At 42.7% G+C, this 19,123-nt stretch overlaps 1 protein-coding gene across 5 annotated transcripts; it reads left to right on the top strand.

Annotated features, from left to right (window-relative positions):
- Nucleotides 1-603: 603 nt before the first annotated feature.
- Nucleotides 604-18,886, top strand: fam131c (family with sequence similarity 131 member C). 5 transcript variants are annotated; one of them, XM_026155314.1, is made up of 7 exons: nt 604-969; nt 1,897-2,144; nt 3,642-3,703; nt 5,323-5,407; nt 15,688-15,933; nt 16,225-16,314; nt 18,334-18,886. In XM_026155314.1, exons 2-7 carry the CDS (start codon nt 2,114-2,116, stop codon nt 18,603-18,605), a joined length of 786 nt encoding a protein of 261 aa, XP_026011099.1. In that variant the 5' UTR covers nt 604-969; nt 1,897-2,113; the 3' UTR covers nt 18,606-18,886. The 5 variants fall into 5 exon arrangements, with proteins under 5 accessions (XP_026011099.1, XP_026011098.1, XP_026011097.1 ...); XM_026155313.1 differs by having other exon boundaries at nt 606-775; nt 2,053-2,144; nt 18,331-18,886; XM_026155312.1 differs by having other exon boundaries at nt 606-969; nt 2,053-2,144; nt 18,331-18,886.
- Nucleotides 18,887-19,123: the final 237 nt, after the last annotated feature.

The following is a 19,123-nucleotide window of genomic DNA, read 5'->3' as shown; positions in this document are numbered from 1 at the left end:
TCTTCACTGTGTTCACTGGTTGTTAGCAGAAGGTCTCAGAGGTCCTTAGATTTTTGGAGGAACATCTGTCATTTCTAGATGAGATGTTAGGGTTCATTAAGTTCTCCTGAAGCACAATTTTCTGGAAAAACGTCAGTGAAGGTCAACAGTTTTTATCAGGGTTTCATTTAATGAAAGCAACTCATTGATTATATTATTCTGTGAAGCTACTCATCAGCTCATACTTATCTCTGTGTCAAATTAGCCAGAAAGAACTTCTCTTTTCCAAACATCGAGTTTCACCCCATCTTCTTTCTCCAATGTGCAATTTCAAGGCTCACTTATATTTTCAGTTAGTTATTTATTGTATGGTTGAGAGGTAGGGTCTCTGGGAATGTATATGAAGGAATACCCTGTGGAGTTTCGGCTTAGTGGAAATCTGCCCTTGGGGAAAATACAAAGAGCACTGTTTCTTTTAAAGGGAACGTAAACGCAGCACGATTTTCTTGAATGTTTGAGGTCAGCGTCTGCTGTTTCTCTAACTTTATCAGCGCAGTCCTCCCATGTTCATCAGATAATGTTTCTTTGCATCCTTTCCCCGTCCAATTACAGCAAAACGCTTCAAAAGTACGGAGCAACGTGGTTGCCACGGCAACAGGATTTTCCCCACGTTGCCGCGGGTGATGTCAGCAAAGCCCCGGTTACTACTGTGCCAGCAGGCACCGGGCTCTGAGACCAACTTGCGAAACACACAAGGACAAGAAGAGTCGAGAAAGAAAGAAAAAAATCGTTCCAGGTGAAATGAGCCACTGTGTTTAAATGCTGTGTTTAAGCAAGGGCAAGAAAATCTGAACATTCAGCTCAGGCTGGCAAGTTCAGAGAGAAGATCGTCTCAAAGGCATCTCAATAACGCCACAAAAATGCGTTTAAAGGAAGATTTGGCTTCAATATCATCCATAAAAGTTTCATATCCCCGGAGAAATTAATCAGGTGAGACAGAATTTGCAAAGGAAAACATATAAATTATATATCTATATATAAAGATATATATAGATATATAATTTATGTGCAGTGTGCGCTGTTGGTCTGCTGTCCTTCTGTGAACTGATGCGCTTTCCCCCTCGTCCCTCGTATAAGGTCCAACTATTTCTTTGTCATCTGTCAGGGTTCTCTCCTCTGAACTTGTGTGAGTGCTTCTGATGTGTGTTTGGTGTCTTCTTGTTTTTGTGTTGCTTTGTTTGTTTTTCTTCTGTCGTTTTCCTTCTTTTCGTTTTTAAGACCACCCTGTACGTGTTTTCCTCCCCGTTTTGCATTCGGAAAAGTCGGGCTGGTTGCTTCTTTAGTGCTGTTGTCTTAAATACGATGTCATATGCACATAATGTAATAAGAGATTGTCTGCCCTTCGTGGTCAAAAGATAGAAATGGAAATGACTGCGTAAAAATGAGTGAGATCCACCAGAATCTGCACTTAAACATTTTGCACTTTCTGCATGAAACATAGTATGTATCTATCTATCTATCTATCTATCTATCTATCTATCTATCTATCTATCTATCTATCTATCTATCTATCTATCTATCTATCTATCTATCTATCTATCTATCTATCTATCTATCTATCTATCTATCTATCTATCTATCTATCTATTATTTGTCCCACAACATACTTACATACCTCCATCAATAAGCCCTCTTGTCACAGTGTGAAGTCAAATATATACAGTAGCATGAAGACTGGGAGGGGAATAGAAGAAAGAGTGGGGAGGGGATTCAAATCGTCACCAAACAGACATTCATGCTTTCTCCCCCCTTTTCCTCTCTCTCTGTCTCTTTTTCTTTGTGTCCCCCCTCCCCACACTTCGTGTCTGTTGCTCTCTCTCTCTCTCTCTCTCACCTCCCTTCTCCTGTATGGAGCAGTGCCTCAGCCTACAGCTCACCAGGCATTCACTCTTACTTACCCCCCAACTCACACACACACCACCACCACAGTTTCTCACTTCCCTCTGCTCCTCTGCTTACTGATACTTCTGCTTCCACTGCTGCCTTCCTTGCTCCCTTCCCTCTTCTCTGTAGCTCGCTCCTCATCCTCAATCCACCATGGTGAACAGATAACCGCCCCTGCCGTCCCGAGACCATGGGTGCCTGCCTCTGCAAAGGTCACAAAGGTCAGTGCCCGACTCCACCTGCTTGCTCTTCCTCATCTGTGTGTATGTCTGAGGGTTTAATCAGCCTTGAAGATAATGTGACAGCATTCACAGGCTGTTTCAGAAAGTTGCATTATGCCTTTCAGGAATAACTATGCACGTGAGGACATGGAAAATCATGGAAAATGTTTGATTTCTGATTTTGGCAGATATTCCTGAAGTTCTAACAGCAGAAAGACCACCTGAATCACATTTTGAGGCATGTTTACAATGCACTCCATCATACGAATCCAGAAACTTATTTTAAGCTGATGTCTTATCTATCCTCGAGCGAATCTGTTGAGGCTGCTTTAGAATAAAGACTCTGGGAGAAGAGGCTGATGACGAGGCTTGTGTGGATCAGTGAAGGACAATTGTAGCTGTAGGATGTCAGAGCTTCGTCAGAAGCCGATTCCAAGTTGTCGTGACTTGAAGATGTGACTTGGGTTGCAATTTATTTTCTCTCCTACTGTGTTTGCTCACTGTCTCTGCTTCTGGGGGAAATAAGTTAGTGTTCCAACGCTGCCTAGATGAAATAACAATACCTCAGCTGAATGCAGGGCCTCTTCCAGGGAGAACATAGGTAGTAATTTATGCTGTCAAAAATAAAGGTTCACTAGCATCGAAGACAGATGTGAGGTGTCTGTGATACCTCAGAACAGCAGTCTACTTAATATTTTCCCTTTATATTTTACATGACAAAATATTAACATCATACTGCAGTCTTATATATTATTTTCAGCTGGAGCGCCGAGTGCTGTTTGAAAATATTTTGTGAGACAAAGGTGACAGAGTGAGCAGCGCTTTCAAGCTGGGAGGAAAGAGAGAAGGCAGCTGTGAGGATCCAGACAAACAGATAAGAGAGCAGTGGAGGTGTGTGTTGTGTGTACGTGCACAGGTATGTGTGTATGGGAGTGAATCAGTGTGGGATTTAACCCCACAAGGACAGTGTATTGGATCAGGAATCGCAATGGGGTTTCTTGACCTGCTGATAGGATCCGATGAGGCCAGAGAGCAGATACAGCCCTGTGCACCAGTGTGTGTGTGCATGTGTAAAAGTGTGCTGGCAAGTAAATGGAAGGGCATCACTAGTCACCTCTTGCTGTAGCGTTTCCATAGCAATACCCAATTGTATTGAAGGCACCTCCCGTGGGAAAACCCCTAATGTGTGAGCGTGTGTGTGCGTCTGACATTTCTAATAATGTTAATTCGCCATCGCACGGGCCTGCACTTCATTTCCTCCTGTCATTCATACGAACCTCATCACCATCAATTAGAAAGCAAACAGTGTGAGCTGGGGCCGAGCTAAATATGCAGAGAGGCTTTGGTTAAATGACTCTAACAGGATTCAGTCGTCTCCATCTCATCATTTATATATGAGGCTCACTTGACCCCTGGAAGCACATCGACACACACAAAGGAAGCTTAGACATGTACGCTCCAAGTGTAACACCAGGGTTTGTCTGTCACTCCCTACAGAGATCAGCATTCCTGTATCAACACTGCACCACCCCGAGGAGGGTCAGTCATCCCCTGCCAAGGTAAGTGGAAGCCCCCCACCCCACCATCAACTTGTCAATACGCCCTTTTAGATTTTTAATGGTAGCTTTAATGGCTGTCATTACTAGCTAAAACCTTTTTAAAACCAACAACACAGATCATAGTTTAGCTAATTATGTCCCTATGATATCATCATTAGCTGGACCAGCTCAATTTATGATGACATCTAATATGCTGGCAGCTCTTTCTATACCCGTTACACAAATGTTACAACATTTACAAATTCTCAATTATTATAAAACATTTTTGTCCTGCTGTCTCTCCATTTTTGTAACCCTTTAATATTTTTATGTATGTTTTAAGGAATAATCTTCGCGTTAGCGATGTCACAGTTAGCATTTTGTAAAAAATGTATAAAACAACACATGTATTAAAACCTTCAAGTGAAATTGAGTTTAAAGGAATCTATATTAACTTTTTAATTACTGTTATGGAAATCTGAAATAAATCAATTTACAAGCAAACATGTTGGTTTTGTGAGGTTTTGATTTGCCTCTACAAAGGGAACAACAGTGGCGTATTTCTCAAAAACCACGAGTTACAGCTCATACACTAAACACTGCAACTACAGTAACTTACCCTAAACCTTTATTTCACGTGTTAAAAGTGTTGTTGAAAGCCTACCCAGTCAAACTGGTCAAATATTCAGTCATGGTAATTCCTCGATTTCTAATTTCTTCTACAATGGTAAAACAAAATGCGTGCTGCTCCAGGCAGGTTATTTTCTGAGGATAAATGACTGCTATTGTCTATCAAGGTGAAAACTGGGGACCCTGATTTGAAGAGACGAAGATTTCACTTGCTTTTGTAAAACAAAAGAGCATCTACATTTGGATGTAATGGGGAAAAATAGATTGGACCTCCAGCAGTAACATTAAGCTATCAACTCGCGTAGATTGTACAAAACTGAAATTGAACACATCCCAAAAACATGCAGCCTGTCTGTACCAAAGGAAAAAAAATCATATTGTAGAAAACTGAAATATTTTTTTCGAATGCTGACAAACGATAGGAAATCAGTAAATCGCCTTTCTGTGATGCACAAAATGTGAATGCCATTTATTGTTATACATGAAAAACCGTAATATCTGTACAAGTGGATTTGAACTGGTTTCCAGCAGTCTGGAGTGGAACCTTTATCTATGCTCTAATGTGAACAGTTTACACCATCAGCTTACTCTCAGTTCAAAAATACTAAAACCGAGAGAACACTGTTTGAAAAGTACCTCCCAAGTCTGTATTGATTGCAGCTTCTTGGGTGTAAACAGCAGACACGCTTATAATACCTTTTGTCTGCAACTTATTCAGGCTGAGTGTGATTACTGAGGGACTGTTATTGTCATTATCACCATTTTGCCAGGAAGAAAAAAAGTGGGAATAGTGTGGGTTGAGGCTCAACGTGACTGGATGCGGTTGCTAGAAGAGGGTGTATGCAAATGTTCTGTTGCATGCATATGTTTGCATCTACTGTTTTTTTGCAGTTCCCTGCCCCTGAATTAGGTCAGATGTCATAAATGTATTGATGGCAACCTAAAAGGAAGCTCAGTCCTGAGAAGTAATGAATATAAATCCCTTTTTTTTATGCTATTATACTGTGCAGGATGACCAGAATCCCTCCAATGGCAGCGTATCAGATAAAACCAGTCGCTATGACATTGCAGAGCTGGCCACATCCTCTTTACTGGGTGAGACACACACACACACACACACACACACACACACACACACACACACACACACACACACACACACACACACACACACACACACGTGTTTAGTTCATGCTGTGTTTAATTCCTGCGTGCTTCATCACGAGTCACTGTGCTTGTAACTACGGGAGATTAAAATGTCATTTCCGTCTTTCCTTACTCCCTCACACACAGTAATGCCAAGCAGCACACATATTTCCTTCATCCATGTGTATTTTTTCCTTCTCCACCTTTAACTCTGGCTTCCTGCTCCTCGTCTTCTTCCTCCTTTCCCCATCCTGTGTCTGTCTGCCTCATCTTGACTGCTTCCCCCGCTCAATGGGGGGTTCATTATCTCGGTTAATGTGTTATGCCTTGCTGAACTTTTCCGAGTGAACGCTTCTTTATTACAGTGACAGAATAATTACGGAGGCCATGAAAAACCTCATGAATGCAATAGACAAATACAGACATTCAGGAAGACGGCTGAGATGCTGGCACCTGCTTTGAGAGGCTCCGTGATATAAAAAAAAAGAATCAAAAGGCTTTTTAACATTTACTCAATCTTAATCAGTCTTCAGTCATCACTTAAATTGGCACTGTAAGTTCTGTGGACGTGGAGCTGACATCCTAACTGCTTAAATGAGATCACACTGTGCTAACGCAAATATTATTGTAACACTGTAATTGCATTTTGAATAATATTGAGCAGCCGTTGCTGCTTTTATTCTCCTTGTATGATGCTGTTTGATGAATGCGTCAGGCTGACGTGATTGTATTAAGAGCCAATGGTGCTAAAGCGCTGTTAGTAACTCTGGGAAGCTAAAGTCTTCATCAGATTGCAAAGCTGCAATAATATTGGACTGAAAAGGAAATGATGTTTTGTTATTCTTAGAAACCCCGTGTTACTAAACATGCAGTGTTTTTCTACACGTATGTTTACGCTGGTCTTTAAAATGAAATAGGCTTCGCACTATCAGAGTATGAAGGTGCTCAGTGAATTTAGTGTCATTTGAAAGGTAGTCATAATCACAACTAAACTTCAGTTTATATAATGCTGCTGATTCTTTCATCGTGGTATACAGCAGTTCTGCAGGCTATAACAGTAAATGCTGCTGCCACCTCCTAGCAGAAGCTCTTGCTTGACTGCTGTGGCTGGGTAAAGTCAATTGTAAACACCAATCTGCTTGTCCTGTCATTACTTTAGATTTAATTAAAACCATAAAACTAGAAGCATATTCTTGCTAGCTTTGTGCAGTCACAGTTCATTAATGATACTGTAAAGGCCCGATCTCCTTTATCTGGACGTCTGTACAGCTAAAAGGATCTGCTCAGCAGATCTAGTGGGAGTGTGCAAAGTTAAAATAAAAAAAGATCAGAGAAGTAAGGAGGCACAATCCATGACAATGACTTAAAATCAGCGGGAAAAATGGGGCCGATAAAAGGAAATCAATATGGTTGATCTGTTAAGACCCAAACATTTTAGCCCAGCTGCAGACTGAGCAACAACTCACTGACAGGTGAATAAAGACTGTTACAACAGTCAAGTCACGAAATGAAGGCATGAATAGCCTTTTTCAAAGTCTGTCGAGCAGAGAAATAGCCTCACCTTTTAAGTACCCAGAAGCTAAAAGAGCCTAGCTTTAACAACAGCATTTATCTATTTATCAAAAGGAAAAGAGCTGCCGCCGGTCATTCTCAGGTTCTTCACAGAGGTTTTGTTTGTTTGTTTTTTAAATAGATTTTTAAAGGTCTGAGTCCAGTGGGTGTCAGGTGCTCCAAAAAATCACTTCTGTTCATTTAAAGTAAGAAAAGTTAATGCAATCCATGTTTTGACACAGACCAGACAGTCTAGTAGGGTCTTCAGAAGAGCCACGGTTTTGCATTTTAAGCAGATAATTCTGTGAATTATCTGCATAAGAGTAAAATGAAATATCATGTTTGTTTGTTTTTGGATTAAACTCAAGCAGAGCATATACAATGAAAACAGAAAGTGGACCAAAAATGGATCCCTGAGGGACCCCACCTTAAAAGTGAAGCTGGTGAGGATGGCGCATCCCCCACCCTAACTAGAACAATTCTGTCAGCTGAGTAAGATTTTTAATAATTACAGAGCAATACTTTTATTTCTGACAGTGCTCAAACTGAGCAGTTAGAATATCATGCATATTGTAGATAAGGGTACTAATCTCTAAAAGGTCATTTAAAATTTTAAGAAATGCACAGACTAAAATACTTCTGTAACTCAGCTTCAATCTAATAGGAAGCTTTTAGCTTTTCGGTCTGAAGCTGATAACAGCTTTCTCCAGCACTTTAGTCAAAGTGAACTCATTAAATCACATCTCAAAAGAAGCAGCCCATTAGCAGACATTTTAGTCTTTCTGTGTGCAATTTGAAGAACATACAAAAATTTTGAACATGCCATTTCTTTTTAATAAATATTACATTTAGTAATGGCTGTCTCTACTTACAGCAATGAAAACAAGGCAAACTGCTCTGAAGGCTATTTTAGACCAGATCAGTGCAAGTGAAAATAAATGGGACAAATTTGCATGCCATCAAACCAACTCTTCTAAATGAGAAAAAGTAAACAAAGAGCACATTTGCCTACAGTTATAGATCAAAATTAATGCCCTAGGTTTTCTTGATTTCAGTTAACAAGTTTAACAAATTAAAAACTTATGAAGACTCTAGTTTAAGTTCAGTTAATGCAGATTTTTAACACAGCACTTCAACTTCGTGTTTTAAAATCTCTATTACAGTGGCTACATACAAATGTAATTGTTCATCTTGAAGCGAGCTGAATGTTCCCGGCAGTTTATTTAATACAAAGCTACAGCTTAATATACAGAATTGATGGTGGCTTTGAAGGAACATTCAGGAGCTCCCCTAAATATTGCACTTAATTTGCTGCTCCTTCCTCAGTGGCCCACCCTGGCAAGACTGTGCTATATTGGTAATAATGTAGTAAGGCTGCAGAAAAGGTAATGCTAACCCATGAACAGTGCATAGAGACATGGAGACAACATAGAGACAGGCAACAGGTCACACTCCTACATGAAATAAAACTGGAAGTTCTGTTGTTGGTGTGCCACCCCAATATTTTTAGTGGCCCCCATATGGCCATGGTATGAAAAAAGTCTGGAGGCGCCCCTGCTTGTCAGGATAGATAAGTGTGAACATGGACGTCTGTCCATTCACAGTGGCCAAATTTACATCCCTTAAGACTATAACCATGGTAAATACACAGAGCACCCCTTTGCCTGTATTTAGAGCCTTACAGAGCTGTTAGCAGGTTCATTTAATGGTAACAATGAATACTTAAATACAATGCAAAACCCACACTACAGCTCCAGATTTTAAAACCACAGTTTATTCATCTGTCTGTGTTTGCTCATAAACAAAGCACACCAGGAAGTCGTGCTTCACACAACGCAGTATATGTTTTTTGTTTTTATTTGATAAAATCACTTACTCCAGACTTATTGGTTGTTTAAGTAGTACCACTATCTTGATTGCATTAAATGAGACATTGAATCATTTATTACAGTCCCCAAGGAATTTCAGATTATTATTGATATGCTTGTTGCCTCTGACATGCTGAACATGGCTAAATGTTTCATTTATCATCTCATTTCCTGTCTTATTTTAGCAGTGACTCATTTTTAACAGCAAAGTGACTCTTACATATTTTCTGTCAGTTTCATTTTTATGACTGCTTGCTTTGTTTCCACAATCACCTCTACTGAAGCTGCCCTTGTTGTGCAATAATATATGTGTTTAAGGACAATTTATAGAGTTAAAAAAAAAACTCAAGCAAAAAAGCATTGGTTGAAAATGTTGGTTTGCATGAACCATTCAATATTTTAAAAGGAATGCCAGCTCTACACCAATTTAAAGCTTGTGTATGTGTGTATCAAATGACTTTGAATGTGGGATCAAAAACAGAGCAAAAAGCATAGTTAGCAAACGGATTTGAGCAGCCATTCGGCTACGGTAAATGATAAAGGGGAGACATTAGTGGAGAAAATAGCTGGCGACAAGCAAACCAGTCGTGGAAATGGCTGAAAGCAGACTCTTAAAAGCTATGTGGGGTTTTTTAAATCATAAAAGCATCCCGGTCCTATCCTTTGTTAGGTAGGTACTTTCAGCTGCCCCCTTATTTCCCATGAGGTCACCACAGCAGATGGATTGGTATATTTGATTTGACACATATTACACCAGATGCCCTTCCTCACACAACCCTGCCATTTATCCAGACTTGGAACTTAGGACACTAGGAACACATTAACTTGTGACCCCCTAAGGGTCGACATGCGGGTTCTCAAACAAGGGATGTTTTGCATATTAGACCTATGTGTTAACTACTGCAACATGGAGCCACTGGACCGTAGCCTTTAGTTCGTGTACCACAGACCTCTTAACAATCTGGGTTTGTTTTGACTTTGAAATAGCTCACACAGTCACTATATTCAAATCCAGTAATGGCATAATTCCTCTGAAGTTGTGAAGATAAATCTAATACATCAAATGTGTCTCTAAGGGTCTCCTTTGAATTCAGTCCTTGAACTCTTATTTGATTGATCTGATTGGCTGATCTTACGTAGAAGCAACCAAGCAAATGTAAAACTTGACATGCTAATCCTCTCTTAGCTATGTGCTTAGCTATCAAACTGTTTCAACTACCCAGCTCATATATCAGCTTGTTTGTTTGTTTCATTTACGATGAGCTTCTCCTTTTAGCTGTTCCCTTCTTTCTACAGCAGTTCATCTCAGCCTATCCCTAGGATCCACCTCTCTCACATTAATATCCTCCTTCTCTACATCCATGAATCTTCTCTGTGGTATTCCTCTTTTCCTCCTGTCTGGAAGCTCCATATCCAATATCCTCTGTCCAGCATATCCACCATCCATCCTCTGTACCTCTGAGCCTGCTAGCCCTTCACCTCAGCTACGTTTTTGGTCTCTACCAGGTCTTGAGGGAATTTTTTTTCTCTTTAATTGCCGACTGCCTAGCTAAAGGCTAATCACCATTTAACCAAGCCTCTGCATGCCCTCCTTCAGTACATCAGTACATCCACGACTGGTCTCTGTCTGCATTTAAAAACTATAAATCAACTGATTCAGTTCTTATATATCCCAGTTCACTCCGTTAGCATAAATGTCAATCATACAGTATAACCTTATTGTTCTTACAGCTTTACAGAATGGCATAAAATAATGAGAAAAAATCATTTCCTGTTTAAAGAAATATAAATGAATTTTTTGTGTCTGCTGTTATTGTCAGGATCCATATGGCTCCAGTAATCCTAACAGGCAAGCTGGGTATAGGGTGAGATGCTAAACTAAAGGCAAAGAAGGACAATATCACTGTCTTTTGTGCTCCACTCACAACTGCTTAATAGGCTCATTGCTTTCAACGCCCAGCAATAATTGAGGCTGACTCAGACAAGCATATGTTTCAGAAGTTTTCAAAAAGACTTCTGTGATAAGGAGAATTATCTGAAACAATAAAAGCGAGGATGACAAAAATAACATCTTGAAAAAGCCCTTTCAGTTAACTGTGCGAACTCATGAAAATGTTTTACTTCTCTTCACACAGAGACAATGCAAATGTGACATTTCGTAGTTTTTTTTTGTCTTTTTTTTTTTTCAGAAACATAATAACAGGCCTCTATAGAGGCATGCAGCAGCACAGTCAGTAGCTCCAAACAGCACACTGTGCATCAGCCTCCCATGGACCTGGCGGTCCCTTAAACACTGTTTCTTGTCTGCACTGTACCTACAGATTAACAGCGAAAATCATGCCTGGCTTACTTCTGCCCACTGCGTTCTGGGAACAAATAGGCTGAGCTATGTCAGCCTATTATGATTTAGTCCGTTTCATAACGCAGTGTTGACAGTTAGTGCAAAATACCCCGTTTGGAAAACAGATGGGATTTTATTGCTGTGTGCACATAACATAAATGGATGCAAATATAGCTTTTCCCACATCAACAGTCAGCCAGAAAAGAGCCGCAAAAAAGAGTCGTCACTGTGTGAACGCAGCATGAGACGGAAGTGGGTGTCACAGTGTACAACAAAACGCTGAGAAGTAGGTGTTGAGCTCAGAAGGGAAAGAAGAAAAAGTGATACCAATGTTTTTTTTTTCTCAGCTTGAACCCAGATGTCCAGCACATTTGGATCCCTTATCTTATTTACACCATTTCTCAATCCTCAAAGTCACCTTTTGATTTCTAATCCTTGGTTTTCCTCTAAGCTTCTGTAGTCTTAACATTTTATTTCTGCTTTTTCCATAAATTCATCTCTTTTTTTGACCTTTACCTTTTCAACCTTTCCTTTGTTTGTCCTTTGTCAATTTGACTTTAACTCGTCCTTTCCGAAGACCTTTCAACTTTTGTCTCCTTTGATTAAATTAAACGATGGATCCTTTGAGGTTTTGCCCGGTGATTCCGCAGTTTATGAATAACACATTAGCGTAGAGATACGGGAACACGGAGACTTGATATTGCTTGACAAGACTCCATTCAGGGCAATATTCAAAGACCCGAGGGAAATGCACCTGATTTGTGGGATCCTTCTGGTTAAGCTAACAATTATGATGTCTATCTAACTACAAAGGAGTCCAAACAGACTGAAATGATCTAATAAAATGATCTAATAAAATGATAAATGTCACACAGTTTGTGTTTCAGTGGTTTTCTATCTAAGTGAGACTCATACAATATTGTTAAAGTGCTGAGAGTTATAAACAAGAACTGCCTGAGGCATGCAATGCTCTCATTTCTGTTCTGTCCAGTTTCGTTTCTGTTAGGTGAGGCTGTGTGCAGACAGGAATAGGAGCCAAGGTGCAGACTCCGGAGACAGTCGTGAACTCAAAAAGGCTTTAATTAGGTACTCAAAAATATAACATAACTAAAAAAAAAAAACCTCAAAACAAACTTAAACTGGAGGAATGCCAGAACACACAGCTAGGAAAACGGTAGATCGCGACACAGACACAGAGAAACACTGGGCTTAAATACACAGAGGGAGCAATCAAGGAATGGGTAACAGGAGGGAAACACAGCTGGGGCAAATCAGGCCTAACGAGACAAGGGGAAGCAAAACCAGACACATTAACATCAGACATGGACTTTCAAAGTAAAACAGGAAACACATAACACAGACTGAACAAAGACACAGACTCGCACGCACTGCAACAGAGGGAACAGAGACGTGGGACCAGCGCAGACACAGACACTGACTGGACATGGGGATATAGCCACTAAGGACACACAGAGACGCGAACTAGACAAGGGGATACAGCTGACAGGGGAGACAGAGCAGCTAGAGAAGACAGAGACATAAACTATAAGACAGAACTCAAAGAAACCAAAGACTAGAAAGTATAAATAATATAATAAACTCAAAACCCCTGGGTCAACGACCCAGGCATCCTAACAGTACCCCCCCCCCCTTAAGGGCTGGCTTCCAGACAGCCCAAACCAAAGCATCAAAACAAAAAAAAACCAAAAAAAAAAAAAACCAACCCAACCAGGGGGGGCGGCGGGGGAAACAGGATGGAGGGCTCGAAACAAACCAAACAAGGAGCCAGAAACAAAAAAAACAAAAACAAAAAAACAAACAAACAACGGAGCCTGGAAAGCAACAGAACAAAACACAGGAACAAAGTCCAAAACAACAGCACCAAGGCCCAGGCATAGTCCAAAAGCAAACAAACAAAAGAGCTCACGAAAGGCGCAGAGGCGCAGAGGCCCAGGCAATAGTCTCAAAAAAAGTTCAGGGGGCCGGCCCGGAGGCTAACGGCACAACAGTCCAAACCCGGGCAGGTCAGGGGGGCGGACCGGAGGCTGATGGTCCAAGAGCCCAGAAAACAGGTCAGGAGGCCGGCCGGGCGGGAGGCACCGACGGCGACGTAGTTCAGGGGGCCGTCCATGACGGCAATGACGTTCAGTCATCGGCCGGACAGGACGAGCAGGACGAGCAGGCCGAGCAGGACGTGCAGGCCGGACAAGATGTGCAGGAACAGACAGCATGGAGACCTCAGGAGCGAACGAAGCTGAACACTCGGAGGCCGGACCAGGCGGAGCTGCAGACTCGGGGGCCGGACCAGGCGGAGCTGCAGACTCGGGGGCCGGACCAGGCGGAGCTGCAGATGCAGGACCAGACGGAACTGCAGACTCGGAGGCCGGACCAGGCGGTGGAGCCGGTGGTGGCTGAACGGCCTCGCCAGAACCATCAGCAGACACTGGGACGTGCTGGCTGGGTCCTCCCGGACCCCCAGCTGACAAGGCAAGAGGCTGAACGGGCCCCTCGGACCCTCCAGGGGAAACAGGTGGCTGAACGGGCCCCCCCCTCGGACCCTCCAGCGGGGACGGGTGGCTGAACGGGCCCCCCCCCTCGGACCCTCCAGCGGGGACGGGTGGCTGAACGGGCCCCCCCCTCGGACCCTCCAGCGGGGACGGGAGGCTGAACGGGCCCCTCGGATCCTCCAGCGGAGACAGGAGGCTGAACGGGCCCCTCGGACCCTCCAGCAGGAAGAGACGGCTGAAGCGGTTCCTCGGACCCTCCAGCAGAGAGACGGCTGAAGGGGCCACTCGGACCCTCCAGCAGGAAGAGACGGCTGAACGGGCCCCTCGGACCCTCCAGCGGAGACAGACGGCTGAAGCGGTTCCTCGGACCCTCCAGCGGAGACAGACGGCTGAAGCGGTTCCTCGGACCCTCCAGCGGAGACAGACGGCTGAGCAGCTAAGTGACCCCGTGGCTGAGCAGCTGATGCAAAAAATATAGCCCCAGAATAAATAGTCCCATGGCCCGAAGAAAAAGAAAAAGTGTCCCTTTTGCTCACCACAGCCGGTTGTTTTGACATCCCGGGGTCCAGCTGTGGGGTGACACGCCGGTGGTGCGGCCGCCGCTTCCTCCTCGGTGATGGCTCCAATGGGCCGGGCAACTCCAAGTCCGGCGGGCTGGGCAGCACATCTTTCTCCGAGTTGGGTAGGTGAGCGGTAGCAACAGGGGGATGCAGATCAAGCTCATTAAGGAAAAACTCCTGTATGAGTGGGTGAAGTGAGTCCAAAAGCCAGGGGAGACCAGAAACCAGTCGCTGTAGCCGGTTCGCTACAGCACGCTGAAATTCCTCCCCAGAATGATTCAGCCACAGGTCACATAATTTATCCACTGAATAAATTATATCCTCCCTGAGCTCTTCAGACGGGGCGAGTGCTGCTGGGTCCATGTACTGGTCGCGATCTTCTGTTAGGTGAGGCTGTGTGCAGACAGGAATAGGACCCAAGGTGCAGACTCCGGAGACAGTCGTGAACTCAAAAAGGCTTTAATTAGGTACTCAAAAATATAACATAACTTAAAAAAAAAACCTCAAAACAAACTTAAACTGGAGGAATGACAGAACACACAGCTAGGAAAACAGTAGATCGCAACACGGACACAGAGAAACACTGGGCTTAAATACACAGAGGGAGCAATCAAGGAATGGGTAACAGGAGGGAAACACAGCTGGGGCAAATCAGGCCTAATGAGACAAGGGGACGCAAAACCAGACACATTAACATCAGACATGGACTTTCAAAGTAAAACAGGAAACACATAACACAGACTGAACAAAGACACAGACTCGCACGCACTGCAACAGAGGGAACAGAGACGTGGGACCAGGGCAGACACAGACACTGACTGGACATGGGGATATAGTCACTAAGGACACACAGAGACGCGAACTAGACAAGGGGATACAGCTGACAGGGGAGACAGAGCAGCTAGAGAAGACAGAGACATAAACTATAAGACAGAACTCAAAGAAACCAAAGACTAGAAAGTATAAATGATATAATAAACTCAAAACCCCTGGGTCAACGACCCAGGCATCCTAACAGTTTCAGTGGCTCGCTACATAAGAAGGCAGCAGTAGAAGTTCTTCTTTTCATGGTTCATGTTATGCAAATCAAGAATAAATGCTCACCCTCAAGCCTGAATTATGCAAAGCTGTAGAATTTCATGTCAAACAACAACCATCTCATTATAGTTCACCTTTCTCTTGCCCTCTATTAGATTTCACATGCTTCGTTTCTCGCTGTTTTCATCTCTTTCCTACTCTACATCATTTTCATGGAGCTATTTCATCTTTACATTGCCTTCCCCTCAATTACTTTCTCTTATTCCTTCGTTACCACACTTACTGCATGCTCCATCTTTTCACCCCGGACAACCAAAATCTAATCTTGAGCTTCATCCCTTCTTGTCCTCCTTCCATTATTTAGGTCTGGTGGCCACAATAAAGGAACACATCACCAAGCCGACGGCAATGGCCCAGGGGCGAGTTGCGCACCTGATTGAATGGAAGGGTTGGGGTGGATGCGGTGAAGCCAGGGGAGGCGGAGGTGGATGGAGCGGGGCCTGGGGTAGAGGAGGCGGCGCCTGGGGGGGCATGGAGGCCGAGCTGCAGGAAGACGAACAGCTTTATTCCCAAATGACGGACGAGTTCAAAGAAGCTCGCTTCGCTGCAGGTGAGGCAGACGGATGAGTTTCATAGGAGGAAAAACAAGATGTTTTCTGTGGAGATAAAACGATGCTGTGATCCCTCCCAACATTGTTTTTGTGTGATTGGTTTGTGCCGAGGGAGCATCTACAAAAATCAATAACCTTTAGAACGTCTGATGACGGTGACTCAAACCTCGGGCACTTATTGAATTTCCCTCTTTTCTTTTTTTTTTGTCTTGTGGTGCTTTAAGAAAAACAACTGATCGACTTCTGAGAAGCGCAGCACGAAATGTGTTTGTTTGGCTTGTGTCTCGCAGGTGTTGCGGAGCAGTTTGCCCTGGCTGAGGCAGCCATGAACGTGTGGTCCATGAGCGACAACACAGAGCAGCCGTCCACCAGCTTACAAGGTTGGTGTCTCCTTTATCGGCATTTCATTTTTGTTTTTCATGCTGCGAACGTGGCCGATCCATTGTGTCTGAATACAAATGAACCAAATGCATTCATTTCTTTTATAACGGTCTCCGTCTGGGTTTGATTAATTATTATCCCAAAGTCATAATTTTACCTTCAAGTCGTTGCTTTAATGTTGACAATGGATTTTATTTGCAGACAGACATAAAAGATAAAAGAATGAATTTGTCTTTCACAACATACCTGATTTATAGCTGCATAGTGATGTAAGCTGCTCTGTTGTCTTCTTTATTTTGTTACTGCTGCTTTGGCATGGAGATTAATCTGTCCTCTATTAAATAAGAGCCATGAAAGAATCCAACTGACTGACAGTTACTTTACTTGACATCAAACGTCATCAGTGTGTCAGGATTTATTTTGTCTAGTAGTGGTAGAGATCTCAGAGGAACTGTTTATGCATGGTATTGGTTTTGTTGATATCTCACGTGTTGTTGTTCAGCCGAGGTTGTATTTATGTAGTTTGGATTATTTTTTGTGATGTTCTTACACATAAAACCTTAGAACAAAAAGAGGACGTGCTTTCTGTTTAGCATGACTCTTTGTCTTTTTTCTGTTAGCTGTTTTGTAAGGAAATAAAAAAAAAACTTACTGCCTAAAATTCCAACTTAAAGGAAACTTCACCAACTGAAACGTCTCCTAATTGTCACAGTATGGAGTCATGCTTTGTTCCAGTTAGTTTCTGGTTACATTTTGGTGATTTCTAGGTCTTAGGTTTCAAAGATTCAAGATTCAAAGTGTTTATTGTCATGTGTACAGAAGAAAGAGCATTTCTCTGTGCAATGAAATTCTTCCTTTGCTGTCCATACACAAATGCCAAATTAGGTAGGGTCGAAGGAACGAGATAAATAAGGATAAGAATAAGACAAGGTATTAAGATAAATAAGGTTAAAAAAATAGTGAAAGATAAATCAGTACAAAATAAGTAATTGAAGACAAGTGAGGTATGGAGTTGTTAATGTAAAAGGATGTACAAAGGAGCTTAATGTGAACGATGAACTTAGTGTGCAAATTGTTCTGATGTGCAAATTGCGGTTGAGGTAGTTTAGCTGTTCAGGAGTCTGACAGCAGTGGGGAAGAAGGAGTTGTTGAGTCGAGGTGTTCTGGATTTCACACTTCTAAACAGTCCGTGCGAACAGTCCGTGTTGAGGGGTGTGTGGGGTCTCTAAGGATGGAGGCAGCTCTCCTCTGGACTCTGTGATGGTAGATGCTCTGCAGAGAGGGCAGCGGGGTCCTGGTGATCTTCTCTGCAGTTCTTGGCCGACATCTCAAATTTCCTCAGCCTTTCCTTAGGTTTGTTCCCGTGCCTCTCACGTTTAGAGTGTAATGATTCAGTGTAGGTTTGGTTCTGTCTTCATGTTCATTCATCTGTTTCCCGGTCACATCTTTTGCTCCCTCTCTTCCTTATGTTCCGTTAATCTGCGTCTCAGTGTGAGTCTCTGGTTTCCTGTTTTATGGTGATAGTTCTGTGTGAGTGTATTTTGTTTTGCTTCCTCCCTGACTCGTCATGTCTGATTAGGTTCAGCTGTGTCTTCCTTCTGTTGTGTATTCTCTGGTTACCCTTTGTGTATATAGTGTGTGTCTTCTGCTTTGTTCCCCGTCAGTTTGTCTGTTAACTTTCCCATATCTCCCCGTGTTCCAAGTTCCTCATGTCTCAGGTATTCATGTGTTCCTGGTGTTCCTGGTTTTCGTGTATTTGGTTTTCCCACTTTAGGATTTTGTGATTAGTTTCTCATTCATCTGGTTTTTCATGTCTGGTTCCTGTTCTGTTTTTCAGCTTCAATAAAAGTTATGTCTTTTGTTATAATCCAGTTCAATTTCCACATTCCATGTAAAGACCTTCTTAAACAATCACAGCAACCTGTGATGACTCACTTGTTTGTGAAATCCAGATACTTTTTTTCCTTTTGTTTTTACAAAGCTACCATCTGACTGATACTGATACCCCTCCACAGCAGCACAGAGCCACTACCTGTCTCAGTTCCTGCTTGATGGTGGAAGCGTTGGCGTCCCTCAGCATCTGTACAGCATTCACACCCAGGTGTATGGCAACAACACTGCAGTCAACCTGATCCCCCCTCCACCACCACCAATCAGCTCCGCTTCCCTGATGTCCAACGCCCAGGACAGAGATCATCCTATTCAGGACAGAAGCACTGTGATTGCAGAAGCCGCTGTCCGCCACGTAGACAGCAGCTCCTTATCCGAGGACGATGTTTTTTACAACTAGGCTGTAAAAAAAGAAGTCTTGATGGCAATCTCTAAAATGAGCCTCGGTGTAAGGAGTCTCAACCACCAGCATCGAGCGAGAGGAGAAGTAAAGGCAGACATTTAAGAGGCGACTCTGTAAATGGCTTTTCTGAAAAGGTTCAGAAGACTCCGGATAGTATTTTCTTGAGAGCTAAGGCATATAGTTTTGTGAATGTACATAGTTCAACTGTGACATTAAAAAAAACATTTTTTATTCCATGTACATGAAGTAGTTATATAGAGCTGAACAGTCAAATGAAATATGCTGTAAATACCTTGTTATAAAGTATGTTTTAATATATGTGATGAACAAGGCTGTCTTGTTTGTGTCGTGGTCTCTTTTCTTCTAACAGGTGAACTGAAGGAAAAGGTTTCGCTTATAAATTAAGGATTTCTCGTGTGAATAGAGAGGTGACGTAAGCACACATCCAATTATCCGAGTTTCAGCCGTGATTAGCCATAATTCACACTTTCCTGTCTGCGAGCTGAGAGCAGATG

The sequence above is a fragment of the Astatotilapia calliptera genome, chromosome 20, assembly GCF_900246225.1.
Source record: "Astatotilapia calliptera chromosome 20, fAstCal1.2, whole genome shotgun sequence".
NCBI classification, from domain to species: Eukaryota; Metazoa; Chordata; class Actinopteri; order Cichliformes; family Cichlidae; genus Astatotilapia; species Astatotilapia calliptera.
This window is presented reverse-complemented; position numbering and strand designations above follow the sequence as displayed.